At 51.2% G+C, this 24,092-nt stretch overlaps 2 protein-coding genes across 2 annotated transcripts; one reads left to right on the top strand and one right to left on the bottom strand.

Moving 5' to 3' along the window:
- Positions 1-261: 261 nt before the first annotated feature.
- On the bottom strand, positions 262-13,179 carry Plpp7 (phospholipid phosphatase 7 (inactive)). Its single transcript, XM_041674732.1, has 2 exons — positions 12,476-13,179; positions 262-1,479 (listed from the first exon to the last, which is right to left on the bottom strand). Exons 1-2 carry the CDS (start codon positions 12,924-12,926, stop codon positions 1,115-1,117), a joined length of 816 nt encoding a protein of 271 aa, XP_041530666.1. The 5' UTR covers positions 12,927-13,179; the 3' UTR covers positions 262-1,114.
- Positions 13,180-13,894: 715 nt separating this feature from the next.
- LOC121462469 (guanine nucleotide-binding protein G(I)/G(S)/G(O) subunit gamma-13) lies at positions 13,895-14,177 on the top strand. The gene has a single exon (XM_041674050.1). The coding sequence runs from the start codon at positions 13,936-13,938 to the stop codon at positions 14,137-14,139; it is 204 nt and encodes a 67-aa protein (XP_041529984.1). The 5' UTR covers positions 13,895-13,935; the 3' UTR covers positions 14,140-14,177.
- Positions 14,178-24,092: the final 9,915 nt, after the last annotated feature.

The raw sequence follows: 24,092 nt of genomic DNA, 5'->3' as shown, positions 1-24,092 counted from the left end.
TCTGGACCACTAAAGGAGCTTCCCAACCCTGCCTCAGGCAAAAGGGCAGTCCTGGTGGACCAAGCCCCCAGGCGGCCTGCAGGAGACACTATGCACTATTAGAGTCCAGGAGTGGGTCAGGCTTCCTGTTTTGGGGGACCTTTGCCCTCTTTGTCCCCTGACCAGTAGCACCAGGCACTGTCTGGGCTGAGAAAACCCACCATTCCCACCAGGGAATGCCACTGTGTCCTACACATCAAAAAGCACACAGGACAATGCCCTTTGCATATCACTGTATTGTCACCTGAAATGCGCAGTCCATAAGTGGCTGACTTGGAAACAACCTACTAGGTCACACAGGGCCCGGCCCCTGGGGATCGAAGCTGTGCCAGTGCCCAGAGACTGTGCAAGAGCCTTCTGCAGGCCTTGGCACAGCCACTTGCTTTCCTCAGGCTTCAGAGCTGTGTGTTGTGAGAGAGACCAGCTCATGGCCGGGCCCTCTGGCTCCTGGGCAGCAGCTTCTCAAACTCACGAGGTTCTCGGAGGGTCAAAAGCTATTCCTGAAGAAAAGGTTCCTATGGTCAAACGCACTTAGGAACCACTGAGCTAAACACAACCTGAACAGCTCGTTTTTGTATAGGACACATCAGTGCCTTTACAAAGAATCTATGTTTTGTGAACATCTACTGTGAGGGCAGCATGTAGTACTTCCCCAAATGCACTGGACCACAAGAGCCTTTCCCCAAGAAGGATCTTTCAGGCTGGGGTCCCCAGGCCCCCTGAGCTGTGACCACTGAGGGACTGGCACCTCTGCTGGGTCAGAGCTGAGGCTGTTTCACTGGCAGCACAGTACGACTGCTGTCACGGTGACGAGGGGACAAGCTCTGCCCCTTCTATGGCCATTTGGTTCTTGTCTGTTGTCTTCAGACAAAGACTTGAGGCTGAGCATGACAGTCCATGGAAGTCATCCTGGTTGCCTCAGAGTCCAAGTGACAGAGGCAGGAAGTCCACAGGACTAACAAGCCAGCCTCCAACCAGGATGGGGACGTCGAGTCAGTCCATCCCCAGTGAGACACTTCTAGCCACCTCTCTGGGACCAGCTCTGCCCAGAGCTGGGTGGGTGGTGGATGCAGGTTCACCAGGCAGAGATGAGCATCTGGCACGTGTTGGAGGACAGCCACATGAGCTCCACCAGGCGGAACTGGAAGTAGCCAATGATGAAGCCCGAGATGACGTCTGTGATATGGTGGCGTCCTATCATCACCCGCGACAGGCCCACGCAGAAGGCCCAGAGCACCAGCAGCACGCGCAGGGGCACCGCCAGCACCAGGTGACTCAGGAAGAACTTGGAGACCATGGCGGCACGGCTAGCATGGCCAGCAGGGAAGGCGTAGATGTCCATAGTGAGGTAGTCCAGCAGTCCAGGGCTCATCTCATATGGGCCACGGCGCTTGATGAGTTTCTGTACCCCAGCCACCGTCATGATGTCCAAGAGCAGGGCTGTGGACAGGACACAGGGGCCTGGGTGTCAGCGCCACTGGCTGGCCTAGCTCCAACCCTCATCCCCCTGCCCCCATCATTTCTGTCGGCCTCAGCGACCTCAGGGAACATTCCCACCCCAGGGCCTTTGCACTGGCCATTACTGTTACCTGGACTTCCCTTCTCTGGGTATCCACTTCCTTCAGCAGAGGAGCCACCCCTGGGGCTGTTTGTAGAAGCTCTAGCCCCAGTTCCCTCTCCTTGCTTCCTTTTTCTCACCACCTGACCATTTGATGTGTTTTTTTCTTCCTTCCTACCCCCCTTGTATGTGTGTGTGTGCACGTTTGCACACAGAGGCCAGCAGTTAACGATGAATATTTTCTTCGGTTGCTGTCCACCTTAGTTTTTGAGGCAAAGTCTCTCACTGAGCCTGCAATCAGGCTGACAGTCAGTAAGCCTTAACGTCTTCCTGTCTTTTCCCTATACAGTGCTAGGGCTATAGGCATGTGTACACGGCATGCTGGGACTATAGGCATGTGTGCATGTCATGCTGGGGCTATAGGCATGTGTACATGGATAAGCCCAGTTTTTTATGTGGGTGCTGTGGATTTGAACTCAGGTGCTCTTATCTGCTGAGCCATTTCTGCAGTTCCTCCTCGCCCTCTGTTTTTTTGTTTTTTAGTTTGTTTAGTTTTTGTTTTGTTTTTGTTTTTCAAGACAGGGTCTCTCTGTGTAACAGCCCTGGTTGTCCTGGAACTCACTTTATAGATTAGGGTGTTCTTTAACTAACAGAGATCTGCCTGCTTCTGCCTCCTGAGTGCTGGGATTAAAGGCATTTGCCACCACCACTCAGCTGATATTCTACTTTTTAAAATTTTTTTGTCCTCTTTGCCCTCTGACATTTTGTTATTTCACTCTTATCTGCTCCCCACCTCACCACTAGTGACGGGTGTCACAGGCAGCTACAGGTACCTGCAGGGTTCCAGGGCTGCGATGCGGGGCCTGAGCTACGAACAGAATTCCTCTTACAGTTAGCGGAGCTCTCCCAGTCCCCTGGGCAGAGCTGTGGTAAAGCTGAAATCTGACTCCGGAACACGTACTCAGCACTGTCGGAACACAGACGGTGGCATTTGTGCCTCCAGGAGGCAAGGCTAGCCCTGAATTCACAGAGCTCCTGGCTTGCCCGCCAGGTGCTTGGATTACAGGCATGTACCACACACCTGGCTCTTGTGTGTAGCATCGTGAGGCACCCCTAAACTGCACTCCACAGCAGCCAGGCTACACATATTACCCCGCCTCACAGAAGACTACAAAGTTGTGGGGTATGGAATATTCTCATCAATTTCTCCTTTCTGGAATGTTCTGCTCTTTCCCAACCTACTGCCTTTGTCTCCATTGTCTCCTTTAGGCCTCTGGGCTCATCCTGGTCTCACAGACAGGGTAGACACAGGCTGTGTGCTTTGTTCCACATCTCTGTAGTGGCCACTTCAGAACTTTGCTGAGCCTGTCTTGCCATAGGTCTGTCACCTGGCCCCACACAGAGCGGCAGTCTCCAAATGTTAGCTCAATCACTGGCTGGAAACTTGACTTGTAGGCTGGGCCCTTTTCCCATTTTAGAAGTTTAGGGGAATCTTTTGCCTCTGTCCTGAATCTGCTACCATCCCACTGTGTGGTTGTGCTGGGTTACTCTACCTCTTTGGGCCATGGGATGATGGCACTATGCCCAGTTACACTGCCTAGTCACAGTGGCTCCTAGGCTGCAGGTGGGGGGCATAGATAAACCCTTCCTGGCCAAAATGAAGACCTGGAGCTCACATCTTTCTGCTCTGGAGCCAGGGCTGTGTCAGAAGGCCCAGTCACACGGCCAGGTCAGGAGCCGAGTCTCAGGGAGTCTCCCCCTCCACTCCTCATGAGATACCAGTGAGGTCCCAGCACATATAAGTCCCTCTCTAGTGATAGCTGCAGACAGACCAGCAGTGTGGTAGAGCCACTGTGACTGTGTGACTCGGGATGTCACCTAGCTACCCCTACCTGTGAGGTGTAGATCGCAGATAGGGTGACTGGTGGTCCCATGCAAGGGATTTAGGAAGTGCCAAAGTGGGGAAGTCCCAGTATCTAGGTGTCATTTGGTCCAGCCTCAAAAGCCTGGCCCATCAGAGGGTTGGGTGAATGGTGACCATTACTTGAGAATGCCTGGCCAGGATCCGGTCTCTCAAACCTCTCAGTGTTTGTCAATGGCTGACTCGGCCAACACGTTCATGGCCATGGGAAAGGACAGTGGCAGAGAATGGGTTTACCCTGCACAGGTACCTGGCTTCCATCCCCAGCGCGCACGTGTGTGTGTGTGTGTGTGTGTGTGTGTGTGAGAGAGAGAGAGAGAGAGAGAGAGAGAGAGAGGATGATGATGATGAGCTAAAAAGTGATAGTAATACATGCCTGTTGTCTCAGCACTTGGTAGACTGAGGTAGGAGGATAATGAATTGAAGTCCAACCTGGGCTACATAATGAGACCTTGCCTCACAAGACATAGCAAACAAGTTGGAGCAGCTATTGGCTTCCACACCCAAGTTCTTGGGTCTGGCTGGCTCTTGAGATGAACAGGTGTGTGCCAGGCCTGGGGCAGTCCGTCAGGCTGCAGAGCTCCTAAGGGCCCAGGGGCAGACAGACAGCAGTCACCAAATGGTTGCAGAGAGCAGTGTTACTGGAGAGGTGGGGCCCGTGCATAAGCGCCTTGGTAGGCTGCAGCTGTCTGGGTGTAGAGGGCTAAGGACAAAGTGGCTGTGGGCTGTCCTCTCAATGCACAGGACAAGACAACTCTCCCTCCCTTCCTCCAGTGTGGCCAGCCCTGGGTGTGGTTGGGACTGTCGCATAATCTGAGGCCAGAAATAGAAGCAAACATTGCCATCCTCTGCGCTGAGAACTCTGCCTGTCTTGGATTTGCTAACCCACACCTCGCTCATCTCGCTCATCTCGAGTGGGGTAAAGTGCCTCCCAGTAGGGAGGGGGCTCAGGATGAAAGCCGCCTGCCTTTGATTTGCTGTGCTGCGGGGGTGGGGGGGGTGGTTCACATTACTCCTTGGGCCTACACTTACTGACATCCAGCAGGGCAGGGGCTGGGCACTTAGAATCCAGGATGAGAGACCAGACTCAAAGTTACCACTTAAAGACTACATGAACTTTGCAAGCCAGTCTCTCCCTGTTCCCAGCCCTAGCTGATTCCATAGGGAGCAACGTGGAGTCCTCTTGAGAGTCCCCTCAGGCAGCCGTAATGAGCAGCACCTAGGACCCCAGCAGAGGCCCAGAGGGAAGCTGTGCTGTGTCCCCCTCTGAGCCACAGCGTTCACCTTTCTCACAGGGAAGCAGGGGCTGGTATCTGAGCGTTCCTGAGCCTGGCTGTCCTGAAGGCCTCCCTCCCGGCTTTAGGGGTGATGAGGGCCTGCCTCCTTCCTCCAGCTCAGCATCCCTCTGAGCCTGTGGTGGCCAGGAAAGTAGAGCACCGGAAAACTCTGGACAAGGCAGAGCCAGGTCCACTGCTATGTAGACCAGACGTAGCGGGAGGATCTCACGCGGCCCCTTTAAGGTTTGGGCTGTTTTTCCCTTGAAGACCACCTTAGTCAGCTCACCCCTCTGCAGGCTAGGAAGAGGACAGGAAGGAGCGAGCAGGGGATGGGGCTGTTGGCCAGCAAGGAGCAGAGATATGTCCTAACATGACAGGGACAGGTCTGCGGGTTAAAGTCCCTGGTGCTTCTAGCCTGGAGGTGCCCCTGCCTCTGACTCCATCCTGGTGCTGGGAAGCTGAAGCTAAGGCTCCAGCCTCCGGGAAGTGAACGGCAATAGGTCTGTATTATAAGGGTGTCTGGCGTAGGACCGCCTACCCACCTGGGTCCCAGACTTCTGCTTTTTAGGGCTCCCTCCTTGAGAAGTGATCAGCGGTGTGCATCTGGCTCCTGGTTAAGGGTGGCCACTGCTGTGTAACTCAGGACCCTGAATGCTGTGCAGCAACCCAGTGCGCTTCAAGGCCAGACAAAGACAACAAACCACGGCTGAGTCTAGACAATGAGCGCCCAGCGCCACTGCAGACGACAAGGCCTCTGGGTATTTATAGCTACCCAGGGAGAGCGATGGGGCGGCTGTGCTAAGTGGAAACGGCCAACTACAAGACAGGATTTACAGTTATGCCATCAAAGGAGTGATGCAAGCCTGTGTCTGGATACAGAGAGGCCTGCGAGGTACGGGCCTGCCTGCTATCAGGGCTTCTCTGACCAGGGCTGGAAGGGTGGGATGTGTGGAGATGGAGGTTTTAAATTTTTAAATTGTCTCTCGGCACTCATTTCTTGGCCATGAATGTGCATTCTGTAGACAGGGTCTTTAAGTTATTCTTGACTGGGGATGTAGATTAGCAGATGCTTGCCCAGCACTCATGAAGTCCTGGGTTCAATCCGCAGCACTACTTAAGATGGGTGTGGTGGTGCCCGGCAGGGGGTCAGGAGGTCAAGGTCATCCCTGGCTAGTAGTGAGTGTAAGGCCAGCCTGGGCTCCATGAGACCCTGCCCTCACCCTAGTTACTTTTACAGGATAGGACACACCATAGAATTCCTGCCATGAGGGACCTGGAGCAATTAATTGAGTTCACAGACAGAGAAGCGGAGTGGGGCTTGTGGGGTTGCGGGTGAGTGCAGTGGAGAGCTAGGACTTGCAGTTTTGTAAAAGGGTGAACTTCTGGGGAAATGTGCTGGCGACATCTGTTGCTACACAGTAATGTTAATGCCAGTGAACTATGTGCTTAGAAAGGTTCAAATGACATTTTAATGACATATATATGTAACCACATTTGCCAAAAGTTATTTTTAAAATATCAAAGCAACATTCTAAAAGACATGGTCTCCCTGGGGAGCATCTATGAAGCAGACAGGTTGGGAGAAGGAAGGAAGACTGGGATGGGCCTGGCCTCTGGCATAGAGTTCCCTGCTCTGTCTTGAGGAGTGTGTGCATATGTGTAGGTCTGTACACACGCAGTTACTATCTCTATTTCCTGAGAGTCCCTGCCACCCCTGTGCCATGCTAGGCTGCCATCAGGTGGGTCCTGGTCTGTCTCCTACTCTCCTGAACCAAGTGCTCTTCACAACGGGCTGTCACAGAGCCTACGCTTTCTCAACACAGGAATCCGTAACAGAAGCCGGCTCCATGATGTCACCAGGGTACCGTCTCGGCTGAGTGGTTGTGCAAATGCACTGGGCAGACCCGCTCTGCCCTGTATAGTGAATTCCTTTCTATCACCTGTCAGAACCCATACCAGGACTGGGTGGCTGAAGACCCCCAGGAAGCCGGCTGTCGCATCGTACCCCTAAAATAATACACGCGGTGTCCCACCTGTAGAGGTAGAAGCATATCAAACTGAAGATCTGAGATCAGCCTAGGTATCCTTAGTCAGGAGTAAGGCACATGTCCCCGAGAGCAAGAGCTGGTGGGCAGAGGATAGGAGAGGTGACAGATATATCCCCTACAGAGTGGGCTGAGGGCTGAGTGGGAAGCTCAAGGCTGAAGAGGCTTTGTCCTCTGTTCTTGGCAAAAGTGACTAGGTGACGAGACAAAATTGCAGGTCCGTGAGAGCAGAGCCACACCAGTCAAACACAATGGGGACACTTGCTATGTGCTGGTGTATGCAGGGAGAGGGCCAGAGGCGTGGTGCCACTGGGAGGGACTAAGGGACAGGCCCACTTTCTTTGTGACCTATCTTCTGTGGACTGGAAGCTGGCATCAAGGCCACCATAGCCTTTGCCCCAAAGCACTTCCCCAGGACATCTGCCCAGCAAGCACCTGCTCACCCTCAGACTAACACTGTTGCTGGAGACAGGCAGATCCTGGGAGCTCACTGGCCTGCCAGACTAGCCAAATCAAGGGCCTTATTGAAAACAATAGGATACCAGGCAGTTGAGGATGACACCAGAGAGACCTATGACCTCTACACACAGCAGACACCTGTACATGCACACCTACAAAACATGCACACACATCACTAGTTCCCTGAGTTGAACTCCTACCTGTAATCCCAGCATTTGGGAGGGGAAACAGGATGACTAGCTTGAGGCTAGCCTGGGTTATTGAGTGTGTGTGTGTGTGTGTGTGTGTGTGTGTGTGTGTGTGATCCTGTCTCAAAAAGCAAACAAGGGTGGGTCATGGAGGCACAGAACTGTAATCCTAGCACTTGGGATCAGAAGGTCCAAGGACTCAAGGCCAGCTTCAGCTACATAGTGAGTTTGAGGCCACACTCGGCTACATAAGATCCTGTCTCGCAGGACGGTGGTGGTGTGTGCCTTTAATCCCAGCACTCAGGAGGCAGAGGCAGGTGGATCTCTGTGAGTCTGACGCCAACCGGGGAGCAAGTTCCAGGACAGACTCCAAAGAGAAACTCTGTCTTGAAAAACAAAATAAAACAAAAGATCCCATCTCAAAAGTTTCAAATGAATCCAATGAATAAAAACAACCCAACAAATAATAACTAAGCATTCGTTGTGGTAAAACTCATTTGTATGCTAACCTAAAAAAAATCAAAGTAAAATAATAATAATAATAAAAATAATAATAAATAAGTGGGTGAGGCTGTGGAGAGACTGAAATGCTTGTGCAGAGCCAGGAGAAAGTGATATGTACACTCACCGTGGAAAACATGAAAAATGGTTCTTCCAAACCATTAAATAGAGTCACTAGGTGACCCAACAATCTACTTCTAAGCAGCCAAAAGAGCCAGGAGTGGGGACTTGAGATGCACCCCTACAAACACCCCCACCCCCTTGGCACCCCTGTCCCTGTCACAGCAACAGCATTCGTAGGCACCAGGAAGTGGATTCTCTTATCCCTGGACAAATACAATGGGGTCCATTTGCACCGTGTAATATTATCCAGCCATGAAAAGGAGGGAAGTCAGGCTGGTGAGATGCTCAGTGGTAAAGGTACCAAGTCTGATGACCTGAGTTCTATCCCCAGGACCATGTGACAGGAAGGAAGAACAGGCTACCACAGGCTGTCCTCTGACCACACACAACTGGGCTCCACACAATGCACCATGGCATTCATTCTCTCCCCAGAAAATGTTTAAAAATGTTCTTGAAAGAAAGACAACACTGCTAGATACTCAGGACAAACCCTGAGGGCTTCAAGCTAAGTGAAGTAAGTTGGTCACAGAAAGACAAATGCCAGATAAATCCACGCATAGGAAGCCTCTGTCTCTGTGGTTATATTCAGACAGAAAAGAGCCAGTTGCCACCAAGGGCTGGGCTGGGGTGGATTAGGAGCTTTGTGTAACAGAGGGGAGATGAGGGACACGGGGTGGGGGGGCTGGCGGCAGAGCTTCAGCAGGGGCAGACGATATGTCCTGTGGGCAGACAATAGTGATGATTTCACAACACTGAAGATGTAGTTAAGACATTGAACTGTACATTCACAACACACTAAAATATCTCCACATACAGATTGATTAAATAAATGTAATAGAAATTTTAAATGTCGGCTGGGTGCTGGTGGCGCACGCTTTTAATCCCAGCACTTGAAAAGCAGAGGCAGCTGGATCTCTGTGAGTTCGAGGCCAGCCTGGCATACATAGCAAGTTTCAGAATAGCCAGGGCTACACAGAGAAACTTGTCTTAAACAAACAAACAAACGAACAAATAAATAGATGTTTAAATATCAGTTTGGGGGTGGGGATATGGCACAGTCAGTAATGTTCTTGGCATGCCAACAGGAGGCCATAAATTCAGAGGCTCTGAAATCTCTGCACCGTGGTGGCAGAGACAGGTGGCTCACTGAGCTCACTAGCCAGCCAGTCTAGCCTACTTGTGCACTTCAGGCTGGGAGAGATCCTGTGTTAAAGAATGGGGAGGAAGGGAGAAGGCTGACTCATGAGGGAGTGGCACTATTTGAAAGGGTTGGGAGCTGTGGCCTTGTTGGGAAAGTGTATCACTGGGGGTGGGCTTTGAGGTTTAAAAAGCCCAATCAGGCTCAGGGTCTCTCTGCTGCCTGCATGTCTGGATGGAGAACTCTTCCTGCCTGTGTGCTGCTATGTCCTACCACTAGGACAATGGACTAGATGTCTGAAACTTTAAGCAAACCCCAACTAAATCTCTTTTTATAAGAGCTGCTGTGGTCATAGTGTCTCTTCGCAGCAATAGAACACTGGCTAAGACAGTCTGCACACACCATGCCATGTTCATAGGAAAGTCACTAAAGGACTTGGTTGGAGAGATGGCTTAGCAGTTAAGAACATTGGCTGCTCTTCCTGCGGACCTGGGTTCAATTCCCAGCACCCATATGGGACCTCACAACTGTCTCTAACTCCAGTTCCAGGGGATCTGACTCCCTCACACAGACATGAAATTGAAAAATGAAAATTATGCCCTGGCAATGCTGAAGCACGCATGGGCAGCCCCATATGAATGGTTCTGTTGAACTTGTCCATATTGGGTTTCATGGTCTAAGATGATGAGGACGACTGACCAGGTCTCTTCCTTAAGAGGGCACCAGATCTCAGTACAGATGGTTGTGAGCCGCCATGTGGTTGCTGGGAATTGAACTCAGAACCTTTGGAAGATCCATCTCTCCAGCCCACTCACACAGACATACAGGCAGGCAAATCACCAATGCACATAAAGTAAAAATAAATAAAATCAGCTGGCAGTGATGGTGCACACCTTTAATCCCAGCACTCCAGATGCAGAGGCAGGTGGATCTCTGTGAGTTTGAGGCCAGCTGGGTCTACAGAGCAAGTTCTAGGACAGTCAAGGCTGCACACAGAAACGCTGTCTTGAAAACTAAAAATAAACAAATAAATAAATCATTTAAAAAAATGATTTGGACCATGTAAGAAGGCACAAGCCACTTTCCACCTGGGACCATGACCTGGCTCCCTGTAGGGTCATCCAGCCTGGTGCTTAGGGGAGGGACAATGAAGGTGATGGGGGTCACTGCACTCGCATCCAGGCCACAGAAGGGACCTTGTGGGAGGCTGACCTAGTGACAATGACAATGCCACCATGATGATAGCCATGCTCACCTAAGTGCCTCCTAGCCTTAGCACATGCTAAGCCCTTATGCTGATACTGCCTTCAAACACCCTAACAACCCATTTGACAGACGAGGGAACTGAGGCTCCAAGAGGGGAAGGCACTTGCCTGTGGCCACAGTCTTCAGCGGCTCCGACTAGGTCTTCTGGACTAGGGCTGGAGGTTGGAGGACCATCAACATGTGGGACCTTCTGAGGCCCCACTCCTGTTTTCTACCACGTCTAATCTGCCCCTCAGGGTCCTGGCTGTAGGCATGAGACCTCACCCTCAGCCCAGAGGTTTCCTGGGCACTGACCACATGCCCTGTGCTCTGAGTGAGGGCTGAGCTGGACAGATGCCTCCAGACCCTGCAGTTCTAGTAATGGTGACACCACGCATTGTGCTTCCCCAGCTCCCTTCCTCTTGTCCAGGGCACGGATCGGGAAACTGAGATTTAGAGGTGAGAACCGACTTTATCAACACTGTTTCCACAATAATGGGAGGGGAGGCAAACAGAGTCCAGCCTGACCAAGGCCTGGGCTCCAGGGGTGACAGTACCCCAGGGCATCAGAAGGGTAACAGGCCTGCTCCTCAGTGGAGGGTGGCTGTCCCTGCATGGAGGAGGTAACCGGGGTCCCTCTTGGCAGCTGAGCTTTGAACTGTGGGGGGCCAAACACACCTGGCTATTTTTTTTTTTTGGTTAGCCTGGAACTTGCTTTGTAGACCAGGCTGGCCTTGAACTCAGCTTCACCTACTTCTGCATCCCAAGTTTTGGGATTAAAAGCATGTGCTACCATGCCCAGATTGTTGTCGGTGTTTTGACACTGTCTCATGTAGCTTAGGTTAGCCTCAAACTATGTAGCCAAGAATGGCTTTGGACTTGTGATCTTCTTGCCTCTTCATCCTGAGTGCTAGGATTTGGAAACATGTCACCATGGCGGGTTTGACGTGTCCTGAGCATGGGACCCATGGCTTTGTCCATACTAGGCAAGCACTCTACCGGTTGAGCCCCAGTTGCCCGCCTTGTTATCTGTCATGTTTTTCTCCCACTAGGCTAAGATGCTGGAGACCACATTCCATGTAGGGGCAGTGGCTCCAGAGGTGTATGCTGGCTCCTGCATGTTCAAAGCCATCCCCTCCATTCAGTTTGCTGGGGGGCCCTTGCTCTACCACATTAGAGGCTTGTCCATTTCTGGGGCAGCCGGGTTTTCACTGAAACTCCTTCCAGAATCAGAGGAGCCACCTTTTCCTGGACCTCATGCAGAGGGTGGGAGCAAAGACTCACAGAGCACCCTAGGGACCCAGAAGCGCCAGGAGGATGAGCTTGGGTATCACCTCCAGGTAAAGGGGATGGTTTGCTTTCCACATGGCCACAAGGCAACTGGCACATGGCCGTGCCAACCTGGAGGGTTAGAGGCCAAGACTTTAGCAAAGGAAACTGACCATCAGACTCCCTCCTCCAGAGACATCCGTGAGAACGAGCAAGCTAGTACTCCAGGAAGATCAGCGTGCATAAGTAGGGGACCTTAGGTGGGTCCCTTGAACCTTCAGACTCTAGAAAAATTCTGGGCAATTTGTAGGGTCTCTGAACTGAGCATGGAGAAGGGGACAACGGGGGGGGGGCAGCTCAGTACTGTCTGTAAGTGGTCAGAACAATGATTTGACAGTGACATCCCTCTAGGTCACTCAGAAGAGCCCTCAATCTCACCCCGTAGTTTTGGCTTCTTTGTACTCTGCCTGGGCAGCAGCAGGGTGCAGGGTTGCATGCAAGACTCTGTATGCTCAAGGCCCCCCAGTGTGCAGGGGGCCCTTGCCTCACCACTCTAGAGGCTTGTCTGTTTCTGGGGCACCCTTCCTGCCTAACCTCATTAGATGAGTTCCTTAGTTTCTCAGGGAACCTGCTGATCCTGGAAGGGGTAGGGCTGCGTCCTCCCCAAAGGCCTGGCGAGACCAGGTGACAGGTGGCCAGCAGGCACACTCACCTAGTAGCAGGTTCATGAGCACCTCCTGGCCTGCCAGGGTGCTGCTTCTCACCAGGCAGAGAATGGTGCCCCCGATCCAAGGGATGCCATGGCCTGTGATGCCAATGAGCTTGACCATGGAGCGGGCACTGGCCCAGGATGCAGTCCGGCCGGCACACACCCCCAGTCGCTTGGACATGCAGATGTCAATGGCCAGGAGGGAGTTGAAGGCGATGCCCTTGAATGAAGGGTTCAGCTGCATGCAGTCCTCCTCCGGCAGCTGCTGAGACTGGCGACGCTCCCGGGCCCCGTCGCTGGAGGGTGGGGGCTGTGTCGAGGGCCCTGAGGCCTTCCTACCTGAGCTTCTGGGCTCCTGGGTCCCCTTGGGGGGCTGATTCAGGGACAGGAACTCAGTCCGGTTGAGGACATTGTTGCGGTCTCTGGCACGGGCCCGGCTCTGGGAAGCTGGCATGGTGACCTCACTCACTCTGAGAAGGCCAGTCCCAGCCCAGTTCCAAGGGCCTTCTCCCAGAAGACAAGAGCCGCCACCTTCTCTGTAGCAGCTGTTAAATATAGAGAGGAGGATAGCACATGGCTATTTACCTCCGACTGACACCCGGCTCCGAGGGGACGTCAGTGCCAGCTGGGCAGCCAATGGAGCCCACCCTTGCGGGGCCAGAGCCAATAGAGCCACCCGAGAGGCGGATGAGTCCACAGCTGAGGCCTGGCTGCCTCGGGCCTGGGCTATTTAAATCTGCCAATGGCTGGTTCTCGAGCGCTGAAGAACTCTGGGAAATGTAGTCCATTTTTTGGCTTCAGCAGCGGCCTCCCCTCTGGACTCTGGCCCTAGCAAGAGATGGACCCAAATTAACCTGCTTTTTTCAGTTGTAATCTTGACCAATCCAGACCCTTAGTAGCCAGGCCCTCCTATTTATTCCCCTGACTGGGAGGTGGAAACCTAGTTCCAGGGTCTGGAGGGAGTTCTTTTTTTTTTTTTTTTTTTTTTTTTTTGATTTTTCGAGACAGGGTTTCTCCGTAGCTTTTGGTTCCTGTTCTGGAACTAGCTCTTGTAGACCAGGCTGGCCTCGAACTCACAGAGATCCACCTGCCTTTGCCTCCCGAGTGCTGGGATTAAAGGCGTGAGCCACCACAGCCTGGCTGGAGGGAGTTCTTGATCTCACAACTACCCTCGTAGTAAGAACATTCAATTTCCAGGTCCGATTATCTTTTTTTTCTTCCTTCCTTCCTTCCTTCCTTTCTCTCTCTCTTTCTCTCTCTCTCTTTCTTTCCTTCATTCCCTCCCTCTCTCCCTCCCTCCCTTCCTTCCTTCTCCTCCTCCTCTTCCCTTTTTTAAAATCTGGGGTTGAGTTTACTGTAAAGAATCACGGTGCAGACTCCACACATCCCTCGGCTCTTGTCATCTCTGCATTTGCTGTCTCCTTCAAAACCTCAGGCTGGCTACCTCCAACGCCCCCGACGCTATGGAGGAGTGGGATGTGCCCCAGATGAAGAAGGAGGTGGAGAGCCTCAAGTACCAACTGGCCTTCAAAAGGGAGATGTCCTCCAAGACGATCCCTGAGCTTCTCAAATGGATCGAGGATGGGATCCCCAAGGACCCCTTCCTGAACCCTGACCTGATGAAGAACAACCCTTGGGTAGAGAAGGCCAAGTGTACCATTCTATGAGCCTGACCCACACTCTGTAAGGCGTGACTTTATAAATAGACTTCTCCAGGAAAAAAAAAAAAAGAATCACGGTGCAGTCAAACGGCTGTTTGTGAGCCTGGCTTTTCATTAGAGAGATGGATAATTAATTGGGAAAATATCTGCCTCTTAGAGGCTGCCTCTAGTACTTGGAACTGTTACAAGGGTCTTAAGTACCCACACATAGCCACTGAGATCCAGGTTCTGTGCTAGGGTTGGGCACACTACAGAGTGAAGCTGGCCTTTCCCCAACGATCAGGAAGATCAAGGTTCCCTACAGATTAATCAGACGAGACATAAATGACCACAACTGTAGGAAGGCCCTGCAGGACCCAGGCATGGAGGGGCTGGTTGATGAAGGAAGCATACACGTGAGAAGCTGAGGGGGAGAGACTGTCCTGTAGGAAGGATGAAGCATCGGTTGTTGGTACATGGGAAAGGAGAGAAGAAGGGGGTGCATCCCAGAGGGTACCCCAGAGGGCAGCTAGAGAGGCCCTGATGAGCATATGGGGCTTGAGGGAGGCCTCCTGCAGCTCCCCTGGTAGTGGCTAAAACTGATGCCCGCAGCCCTTTGAGGCGGCCTGGCAATAGGCTGCTGATGGGAGATGATGCTCAGTGTGATTGGCTAAACAGTGAAAAGTAGCCACTTGGGCTCATCACATTGGGATTATGGTTTGTCTTCTGCCAAGTTCAGCCCAAAACACAGCCTATGCATGAAGGCCCAGAACTACCAGAGAAACTTTCAAGGACAAGGAACCAACTCAGGTCCTGTTGGCTCTAGTTTCAGCAGACCAGTCCAGGCTCTAGAGGCAGGGACACAGGGATCCATCTCACACCAGCGGCAAGATCTCGCTCAGCCCATCACTCCTCTGAGCCTTGTTGCTTCTTCCTGTAACAGGCATCATCGTGCCCACCTTGTAGGACTGTGGAAGGCACTCAAATAGAAGATGTTTCCATGTGACATTGAGTGAAGTCTCCTCTTCCTTCAGTAGGACTCAGCTCATGGCCTGACTCTGTCCCATTCTTGACTGGGATGAGGCAAGTATCCAGCTTTAGTGTGGGGTTCCTTGCAAAATCCAGTCACATACAGCTTGGCTAAACTAGGTACCCATTCCTCCTCTTCTAGAATGTTCATTTCAAGCCAAGCATGGGGTGAGAGAGCCATCACACATGTCCTCTCGGGTGTGGCAACAAGACATGAGCTCCCTCATCTTGGACTCCAGGCAAGTTGTTCTTGCCTGAAAAATGATCAATAACGGACATATGTTTGGTTTTGAATAAGTGAGTTTATTAAGTATAAAGCAAGTCAAAGAAAAAGAATAAATAGCAAATAATAGAGAAAGAGGGATAGTGGTTTGAAGGAGGTGTCCCTCATAGCCTCAGACATCTGAATACTTGGTGATCTTGAAACATCAGACACTGTTAAGGAGGCTTAAGTGGCCTTATTGGATGTGTTTAAAGACTCATGCCATTTTGAGTTCACTCTCATTTTGTGCTTGTGGTCCAAGATGTGAGCCCTCAGCTTGCTGCTGCTGCCACCAACATGCCTTTGCTCCACCCTCTGGAACCATAAGCCCAAATAAACTCTTCTGTAAGTCGCCTTGGTCATGGCGTTTTATCACAGCAACAGGAAAGTGACTGAGATAGATAGGAAGATGGATGGATGGATGGGTAGAAGAAAGGATGGATAGAAGAATGGATTTAAGGGTGATGGAAGGAAGAATGGATGGAAGGAAGGAAAGATGGATGGAAGGAAGGAAGAATTGATGGATTGATGATGGATGGATAGAAGGATGGATTTAAGGGTGATGGAAGGAAGGATGATGGATGGGAGGAAGGATGGATGGAAAGATGGGTGGATGGAAAGATGGGTGGATGGATGGAAGGAAGGATGGATAGATGGAAGGAAGGAAGGATGGATAGATGGAAGGAAGGAAGGATGGAAGGAAGGATGGATGGATGGATGGATGACAGGCAGTCAGGCAGATGACAAAACATCATCATATTGAATACTTAAAGCATCCCGCAGAAATTGAATGGGACACCACCTTTGGGGCAGTCAGCTGGTGTCCCTGACAGAGAAGAGTGACCCCTTGGGCTAGGCTTCCAAGTAAGAGAACAAATACAAACACACAGAGATGCCATCATCAAAGTGGGCACTGACAACGTCTAGCAGGAACTGCCCGGGAAGCTGAGGCAGCTGGAGTTCCCGCTGAGCTCTCTCTCCGTGGGTGATGTCTTTCCCATTGCAGACACTTTGACATCTCTGGGTAAACAGTAGTAACATCTGTTGGTAACCGTTCACCTTTCAGCTGTGCTCAAGAACCTGCTTTTATTTTCCATCTGAGACAGTGATGGGGGAGTGTCATATATCAATCTGTTGATTTCATTGGTTAAGCAATAAAGAAACTGCTTGGCCCTCATAGGTTAAAACATAGGTGGGTGGAGTAAACAGAACAGAATGCTGGGAGAAAGAAGCTGAGTCGGAGAGTCGCCATGATTCTCCCACTCCAGGCAGACACAGGTTAAGATCATTCCTGGTAAGCCAGCTCATGGGCTACACAGATTATAAGAAATGGGCTAGTCCAGGTGCGAGAGTTAGCCAAGAAAAGGCTAGATATAATGGGCCAAGCAGTGTTTAAAAGAATACAGTTTCCATGTAATTATTTCGGGTAAAGCTAGCCGTGTGGGCGGCCGGGTGCCGGAACGTAGCCCGCCACTCCTAATACAACAAGACAGAGTCTCACTATGCAGACCATGCTGGTCTTGAACTCACAGAAATCCATCTGCCTCTGCCTCCAAGCGCAGGGGATTAGCGGTGGGTGGAAGCCTATCTGTTTTCTTCCTTTCCTGTCTCAGAGTCTGAGGGCCACCCATCCCCAGACAAGGAGTCTTGGAGGGAACTTTGGAACAAACATACTTAGGTTTGAAATGGGGTGGGGAGGCCCTACTTCCAAAGCCAGCCTCAGGGAACTGGAACAATATGAAAATGTCCCGATATAATGCGCATTACACAGGGGGACCCTATGTCCTGAAGAGGGGTGCCCAAATGTGTGGACACTGGGAAGTATACTTCAACTGACTGACACCATTCAACCAAGAAGCGGTCATGCTGACCCCACTGGACAGATACGGAAGTTGAGTCTCAGAGAGGTGAAGGCATCCAGTCGAGAACTGAAAAGAAGCAAGACCCAGACTCCTAAGCAGTCTCCAGGATAGGGACATTGAAGCCTTTCGGCTTAGATTCTTCAGTCCGCAGGGACTGGAAATGTTTGATCAATTCTTTGCCAGGAAAGTCACCTTACCCTTCAGGGTGGGGCCATGACCTGGACTGGCTTCATCAGGGGCTGAGGAGCCCAGACAGCCAGGACTATTAATGCCTAAGGCTGTGTCAGCGTTTTCTTCTGGCTAGAGTGGCCAGTAAGTTCTGTGGAGGCCATGGGGTCCAGTTTAGCCTGTCAGTGGTTAAGACAGACCGTGGAAAGCAACAGTCCTAGGTTCAATCCCTGGCTTAGCCACCATCAACTGGGTGGCCACAGGCAAACCATCCTACCCATCAGAACCCTGTAAAAACCTCACTCAGCACAGGTGATGCTGTCTTCCCGTGTGACCAGGACCCCACTACTCCTCTCTCTGCTGGGAGAGCGCGGGTTATTTTCACAGACGGCTGAGAAGCAAGTACCATGTCTCAATTCATAAACCTTCATCAGCACCCACTACAGGACACAGTCCAACTTCTCAACAGTCTTGGCATTCCCTCAGTTATTCAGACAATGCTTTCATTGATCTCTTCCTGCAGATTAGCTGCGGAGACAGGGCACACATCCTTGAAATGATGAGGTACTTAAAAGACAGTAAAATATCACCAATAAATATTCTTTTTGCCATCAGAAGTTCATTTGATTTGATTTTTCGAGACAGGGTTTCTTTGTGTCATCCTGGCTGTCCTAGAATTCTCTCTGTAGGCCAGGCTGGCCTCAAACTCAGAGAGATTCACCTTCTTCTGCTTCTGGAGTACTAGGGTTAATGTACTGGCAAAATGTTACTTTTTGCTACAATAAACTTAATTATTATTACAGATGACAGTTATAATCCTATCACTCGAAAACTAATACATTAACATAGGTGGAATACTTGTTTCATTTCCAATTATTGCAACATTTCTGTTTTAATAAACAGAAAGTAAAAAGCAAATACTATCCATGTATATTGTATCTATTTGCATATATAAAAACACATTTAAAATATGATTACATTTTAGAATATGACTTATCTTTTTTACTTAAAAATAAATTTGACCATGTTTCCATGACCATCAATCTCGTCCTTTTTCTTTTTTCTTTTTTTTTATATGTATGGATGTTTTGCCTGCATGCATGTCTGTGCACCACATGTGTACCTGGTGCCTGCAGAGACCAGAAGAGGGTGCTAGATCCCCTGGAACAGGAGTTACAGTCATGAGTGGCCATGTGGGTGCTGGGAAATGAACCCAGGTCCTCTGGAAGAGCAGTTAGAGCTTTTAACCACTGAACCATCTCTCCAGCCTCCTATTATTTCTTAATAACTGCCGTTTGTCACATAGAGAGGCCACCACCTACGTAAGAGCCCCTCCATCATTCCTGCTTTTGTTTTGTAGCTACTGTCTTCAAAACTATTGTGGAGTGAGCATACTCGCACACACGTCCCTGCATTCCAGAACTACTGTGGGGTGAACATACTCACAAACACTTCCCTGTGTTCAGGAACTACTGTGGGTGAGCATACTCGCACACACGTCCCTGCATTCAGGAACAGGATGTAAACAAGCACAAGCCAAACAAGACGCTGTGGTTTGTTGGGCTACCGTGAGCTGCTGCTGTGTCTGAACACAGGAAGCAAGAGGACAGCATCCTCTTTCCACTTTAAAGGACAAAGCGTTCTGAGTGGTGACATCATGTTGAGGCCACAGTTACCAGGGCCAGAGCTGAGACTTAAGCTGTTGGTTTCACATACTCTTGGTGACAGAGATGTGTTTCTGGCCATATGTACCCTACAGCATCTCTGTCCCCTGCCTGTGTGGTCTCACATCTCACTTCCTGAGTCCTACTGTGTGCAAGGTTCCACAGGGAGTATAAAGGGGAATGTGCCACAGATGACCTGGCTTCCCCGAGTCCCTGCCTCCCTGGCATGGCCCTGAGCCATGCTGCATGCACCATGGACTGTGGAGAGTTGAAGCTAAGTGCGTCAGACCCAGGACTCTGTTGTTGTGTATGTAACAAAGCTTTTCCTGGGGAGACACAACACACACATCTACCACCCTAGACAGGGAGCCCACCACAGATCAACGTACGGATACCGCCAAAGTCCAACTTAGTGAACCATGAGTTTTATTGGGGTTACTTCCAGGAATATGGATGGGGGTAACTTACAGGGGCAGAAGTGACTCAAAGACAGCTGCATCACCAAGACCCACCCCAGCAGGAGAGACAACTCACAAAGCTGGGAACTTGGAGCACACTGTGCAGCCTGGAGGCTCTCAGGAGGTTGGAGAGAGTCCTTTCCAAGTAACTCTGGATTCCAGACAGCTCAGCTGGTTTCTTCTTGCAGGCAGCTGCTCTGGGCTCAGAATTTTTTTTTTTCTGCTTTATTACTCACTCTGGTAGGGAGGGGCCTAGTGAACCTGGTCAGTTTCAGGGACTTCCTGAAGCTGTTTTGAGTTGTTTACCTTCCTGCTTAAGGCACTTCCTTGTGCTATGGGGTTTTTCCATTTTGGAGGGGACACAACCACATCTCTGAACATTACCGTACCACTCTCTCTCAGGAGCAGGAGTTTCTGGCAACCGGTACAGTTTGATGTCTTGGATGTTTAGGGTGAAGCTATGCTGACCATAAGCATGTACTGAACACTTGTATATATGAGTGAATTTGCTGGTCCCTATGTCACCTGCCTGAGCCGTCTGAGCCTGCACAGACATACAATCTGACTCAGTCAGATCAAGGAGAAAATCGAAGTTCAGAAGCAAAGGAACTCTACCCAGGCCATTAAATGAGTCAGACATTAGGGTGACCTGGTATTCATACCTCTCCCTGTCTCTGACAGACAGCCTTTAGGTTTTTTGTTTGTTTTGTTATGTCGTTGTGTACTTACTCCTTACTGCTCTCCTAGCAAAGTGACAGCCCCAAGTGCTGCAGTTGTTGCCTGTTGACATGCGCTAGACAGGCTCTGGCACACACCAGGCACCTAGGAAACACTGACGGAAAGACTGCTCAGAGCCTGGCTCTAAGAAATTGCAGACCTGGCCATCACAGACCTAAGACCAACAGAAGGCTGCTCTCAGAAGCAAGGACCCCAGAAGAGAAAGGGATGGTGGGCAAGAGCCTGGAGAGGTGGCGCTCTGGCCAGCGAGGCCCCCACCCCCGACACCGCGGGAAGCAGCTTTCATCACTGCCTCCAGCGCTGGCGCGCGCCCGGTATCATTTTCCCGGTTCGCATTTCTAAGGCTGCTGCTGGGTTATTTTGGTCGGGAAACCTGATCCTTCGCGTTGGGTTTATTTTAGCACCTTGGAGAACTCTCAGTGCCGCACCGGATCCGAGGCCGCGCCCAACCTGCTGTCGCCCCCCTCTGTCTTCCCCTAGAGGCGCAGCACAGCGGACACCCCGCTCCCGGGCTGGGGCCAAAGTGGGTCCCCAGGCCGTCGCTCCGTTTACGCAGGGCAGGGACAGGAGGGCGCCCGCCGGAGACCCGATCCCGGGGCCCGGGGAAAGGCGGCAGCTACAAGAAAGCATCAGCCTTGAGGACCCAATGGGCGCGGGGATGGGAGCGCACTTGGCACCAAGCCAGCAGTGATGCCGCTCAGCCTCCGCCCAAAAGCCAGTCCCACATTGACAGGCGACACACCCCACGCAAACACACGCACTCTTTCACTCTCTCATACACACTCCTGCATCACAACCACGCCCACAGCTACACCCACAGCAGCTCACATGGGTGCATGCACACGACACTCTTCCACAGACAAACACGCTCAGACACACAGCTAAAACAAACACTGGCACACATTACATAGTTGCTATGGGCACATGTTCTCACATTGTCATACACTGTCACTCATCATACTACCAGGGACTCATACAAACCATTGCACATTAAAACACAGGCACAGATGTGTGGGCACGTTTCCACACACACCAGCTCACTCCCCAACTGATGAACACATTTTCCCTTCCACTCCCAGTTCAATACCGAACTGCACATCAAAACAACTGACTTCCTGATTGATAGAGATTGATTATTGTAACCACTAGAAGCTTCAAATCATACCTATTCGTTATTTATGCTAATTCATGCCTCCATTCATCATTCCTGGAGTTATCCCTCATCATTCTTCTGTCCCACAGGGATGTGAGTGCTTTGACCGTCTGAGGAGGCTTGAGGAGGTGTTCAGTGAACAGTGGCAAAAAGCTGGTGGAGAGGTCCCAAGCCAGCAGCGCCCTGGGAGAATGTGGTCCGGAGCATTTGGCTACGATTGTCTAAATTCCCAGGTTCACAAAGAGACCAGACAATGTGGTTTTGTTTGTTTGTTTGTTTGTTTGTTTTGTTTTGTTCAAGGCAGGGTTTCTCTGTGAAACAGTCCTGGCTGTCCTGGAATTCACTTTGTAGATCAGACTGGCCTCAAACTCACAGAGATCCACCTGCCTCTGTCTCCCAGGGCTGAGATTAAAGGTGTGCTGGCTCAATGGATTTTATGCACTTGCTGCTGCTTCCCTGCCGTGCCCTATGCCTATGTCCTCAGTAGAGAGCGATGTTATCACTGTGCTGGGGTCAGGAGACTTGAGATTTAGTCACAGAGAGTCTCTGGATGACTTCCCTGTGGTACCAGCCCTCTCTCAGCTGGCCAGGTTCAGTCTGCTACTTGCAGGCCCACCCAGCTTCATCTAGGTCTGACTCCTTGCCTTTTGATGCTAACCAATCCAGCCAGAGGTGACCAGACCAGCCTGTGGGGATTGTGGCCCCACCTACCTGACCTTGGTGGTCATTCCAAGCCTCCCCATTGGCTTTCTGTCTGATTCTAAACAGTTGGGGCAAGAACCCTGCTTCCCAGGGCAACAGAATCCCCGGGCTTCACATTTCCCTCCACAGTTTGAGGACTTCCTTTAAAATGGCCTTTCTGGACATACAAGGACCTGGAAGTAGTGAGCTCCCGGTGATTCTTCTGGAGCCCTAAAAGCAGGTGGTTCCTGAGAGTCAGTGAACCTTGTCATGACCTGTGGGTAGCTACTGAGCATGGCTGCACTGATCACGGGACTGCGGGTGAGAGGGCCCATTCCATCGCAATCACCCAGCTTCTGGGTTCAACTGCCACCTCACTCACCCCAACCCCAGGCACCTGTTTCATCTGTGTAGTGGGATGACAAGGCCTGGCTTTGGGGGTCATTGCCAAGGCTGTGAAGACAGTGCGTGCAGAAGCCCCTGGCTCATAGTTTACTCAGCAGAGAGATGCTGTACTGGGCCATGTCTTGGGTCTCTGGGGGCTTGTTCAGGGCTGCATGCTATTTTTTGTCTCTCACTTGTATATCTTTGGGTTTGCATGATCTCCCTAATCTAGTGCACCAGGGCTGTGCAACCCTGACCTACATATGGCAAAGGGGAGAGGATGGGGACAGTGTGAGTACACTGGTGTAGAACACATCTCTAACTGAGGTCCTTTTTCTCTGCTCCACAGACTGCAGCATCCTATACTCTCATGGCCACATCCTGACCTTCCACATAAGCTGAAGCTGATATAGGTTTGTGCCCAACACTTACAAACCTCCCAAGAAGCCATGCAAGTAAAAGGGCTGTGTGGGGAGGTGGGAGAACCAGGGGGCCCAAGAGTGCACAAGTAGGCAGATCAGGAAAAGGGCCAGGGCATCTGTGTGGGGAGGTGGGGGAGGCAGGAGGGCCAAAGGGTATGCAAGCAAGCAGAGCAGGAGCTGAGGCAGGGAATTTTTTTTTTTTTTTTTTTTTTTTTTTTTTTTTTTTTTTTTGGTTTTTCGAGACAGGGTTTCTCTGTGGCTTTGGAGCCTGTCCTGGAACTAGCTCTGTAGACCAGGCTGGTCTCGAAATCACAGAGATCCGCCTGCCTCTGCCTCCCGAGTGCTGGGATTAAAGGCGTGCGCCACCATCGCCCGGCTGAGGCAGGGAATTTTTAAGTGAGCCAAGTCCTGGCTGCTCCTGCAGGAGCTACCCCTTAACTATAAGCCTGGCAACTTCCAATCCTGGGCTGACCCTCTGCAGGTCAAAGTGAAGGTCTTCACAGGGGCGATGTGATGGGGGAACAAGTGAAGGGAGGTTTTATTTCCCCACACAAACCCTTATCTGTGGACATTCAAGGACCTGTGGCCTGCTCTGGTGGCCAGTCCATCTTAGTTCAGAGAAACCAGTCTTAGTAGGCAAGTATGTGGGCGTTGAGGGTGGTGTGATTGGGGCCAGGATCCAGATTTCAGTGTCTCCTGGTTTCCTATTACCATCTCCCAGGGTCCAGGTGAACCTGGATGATGATGCCGGTGTGGGTGTGACACACAGTGGTGCCCTTCCGCCATCACGTGCTCAGGCTGGAATACCTGAACGTGTGTGATACTTGTGTGCTGTAGAGCTCAAAAGTACCGCCAGCGTGTTTCAGGGGAATCCCTCCCCCAGGAAACCACCTCCAGGGTCTTCCCAGTGCAGCTGGGCAATGTAGCCTGTGGCCTCTTTCCTCTAAGCAATACAGGCTCCACACATGAGCCCGGAGCAGTCTGGAACGTGGTGTCTTGTTTTTGAGAGAGCATCTATGCTTTCATGGAAGCACCGTGGCAACTGGGACCTAATAGGTTCCAGGCATTTGGGGTGATGGAAAATGAGTTGGGCCTCCCAAAATTTCATGACATCCTCCTGTAGAAATGGCGTAGCATAGTTCTCTAATGGCATGAGGTA

The sequence above is a fragment of the Microtus oregoni genome, unplaced genomic scaffold (assembly GCF_018167655.1).
Source record: "Microtus oregoni isolate MIOR12 unplaced genomic scaffold, Mior012 000025F_ref0000491, whole genome shotgun sequence".
In the NCBI taxonomy this organism is placed as follows: Eukaryota; Metazoa; Chordata; class Mammalia; order Rodentia; family Cricetidae; genus Microtus; species Microtus oregoni.
The sequence above is the reverse complement of the archived record's forward strand: the minus strand, read 5'-3'. Positions and strand labels throughout refer to the sequence as shown.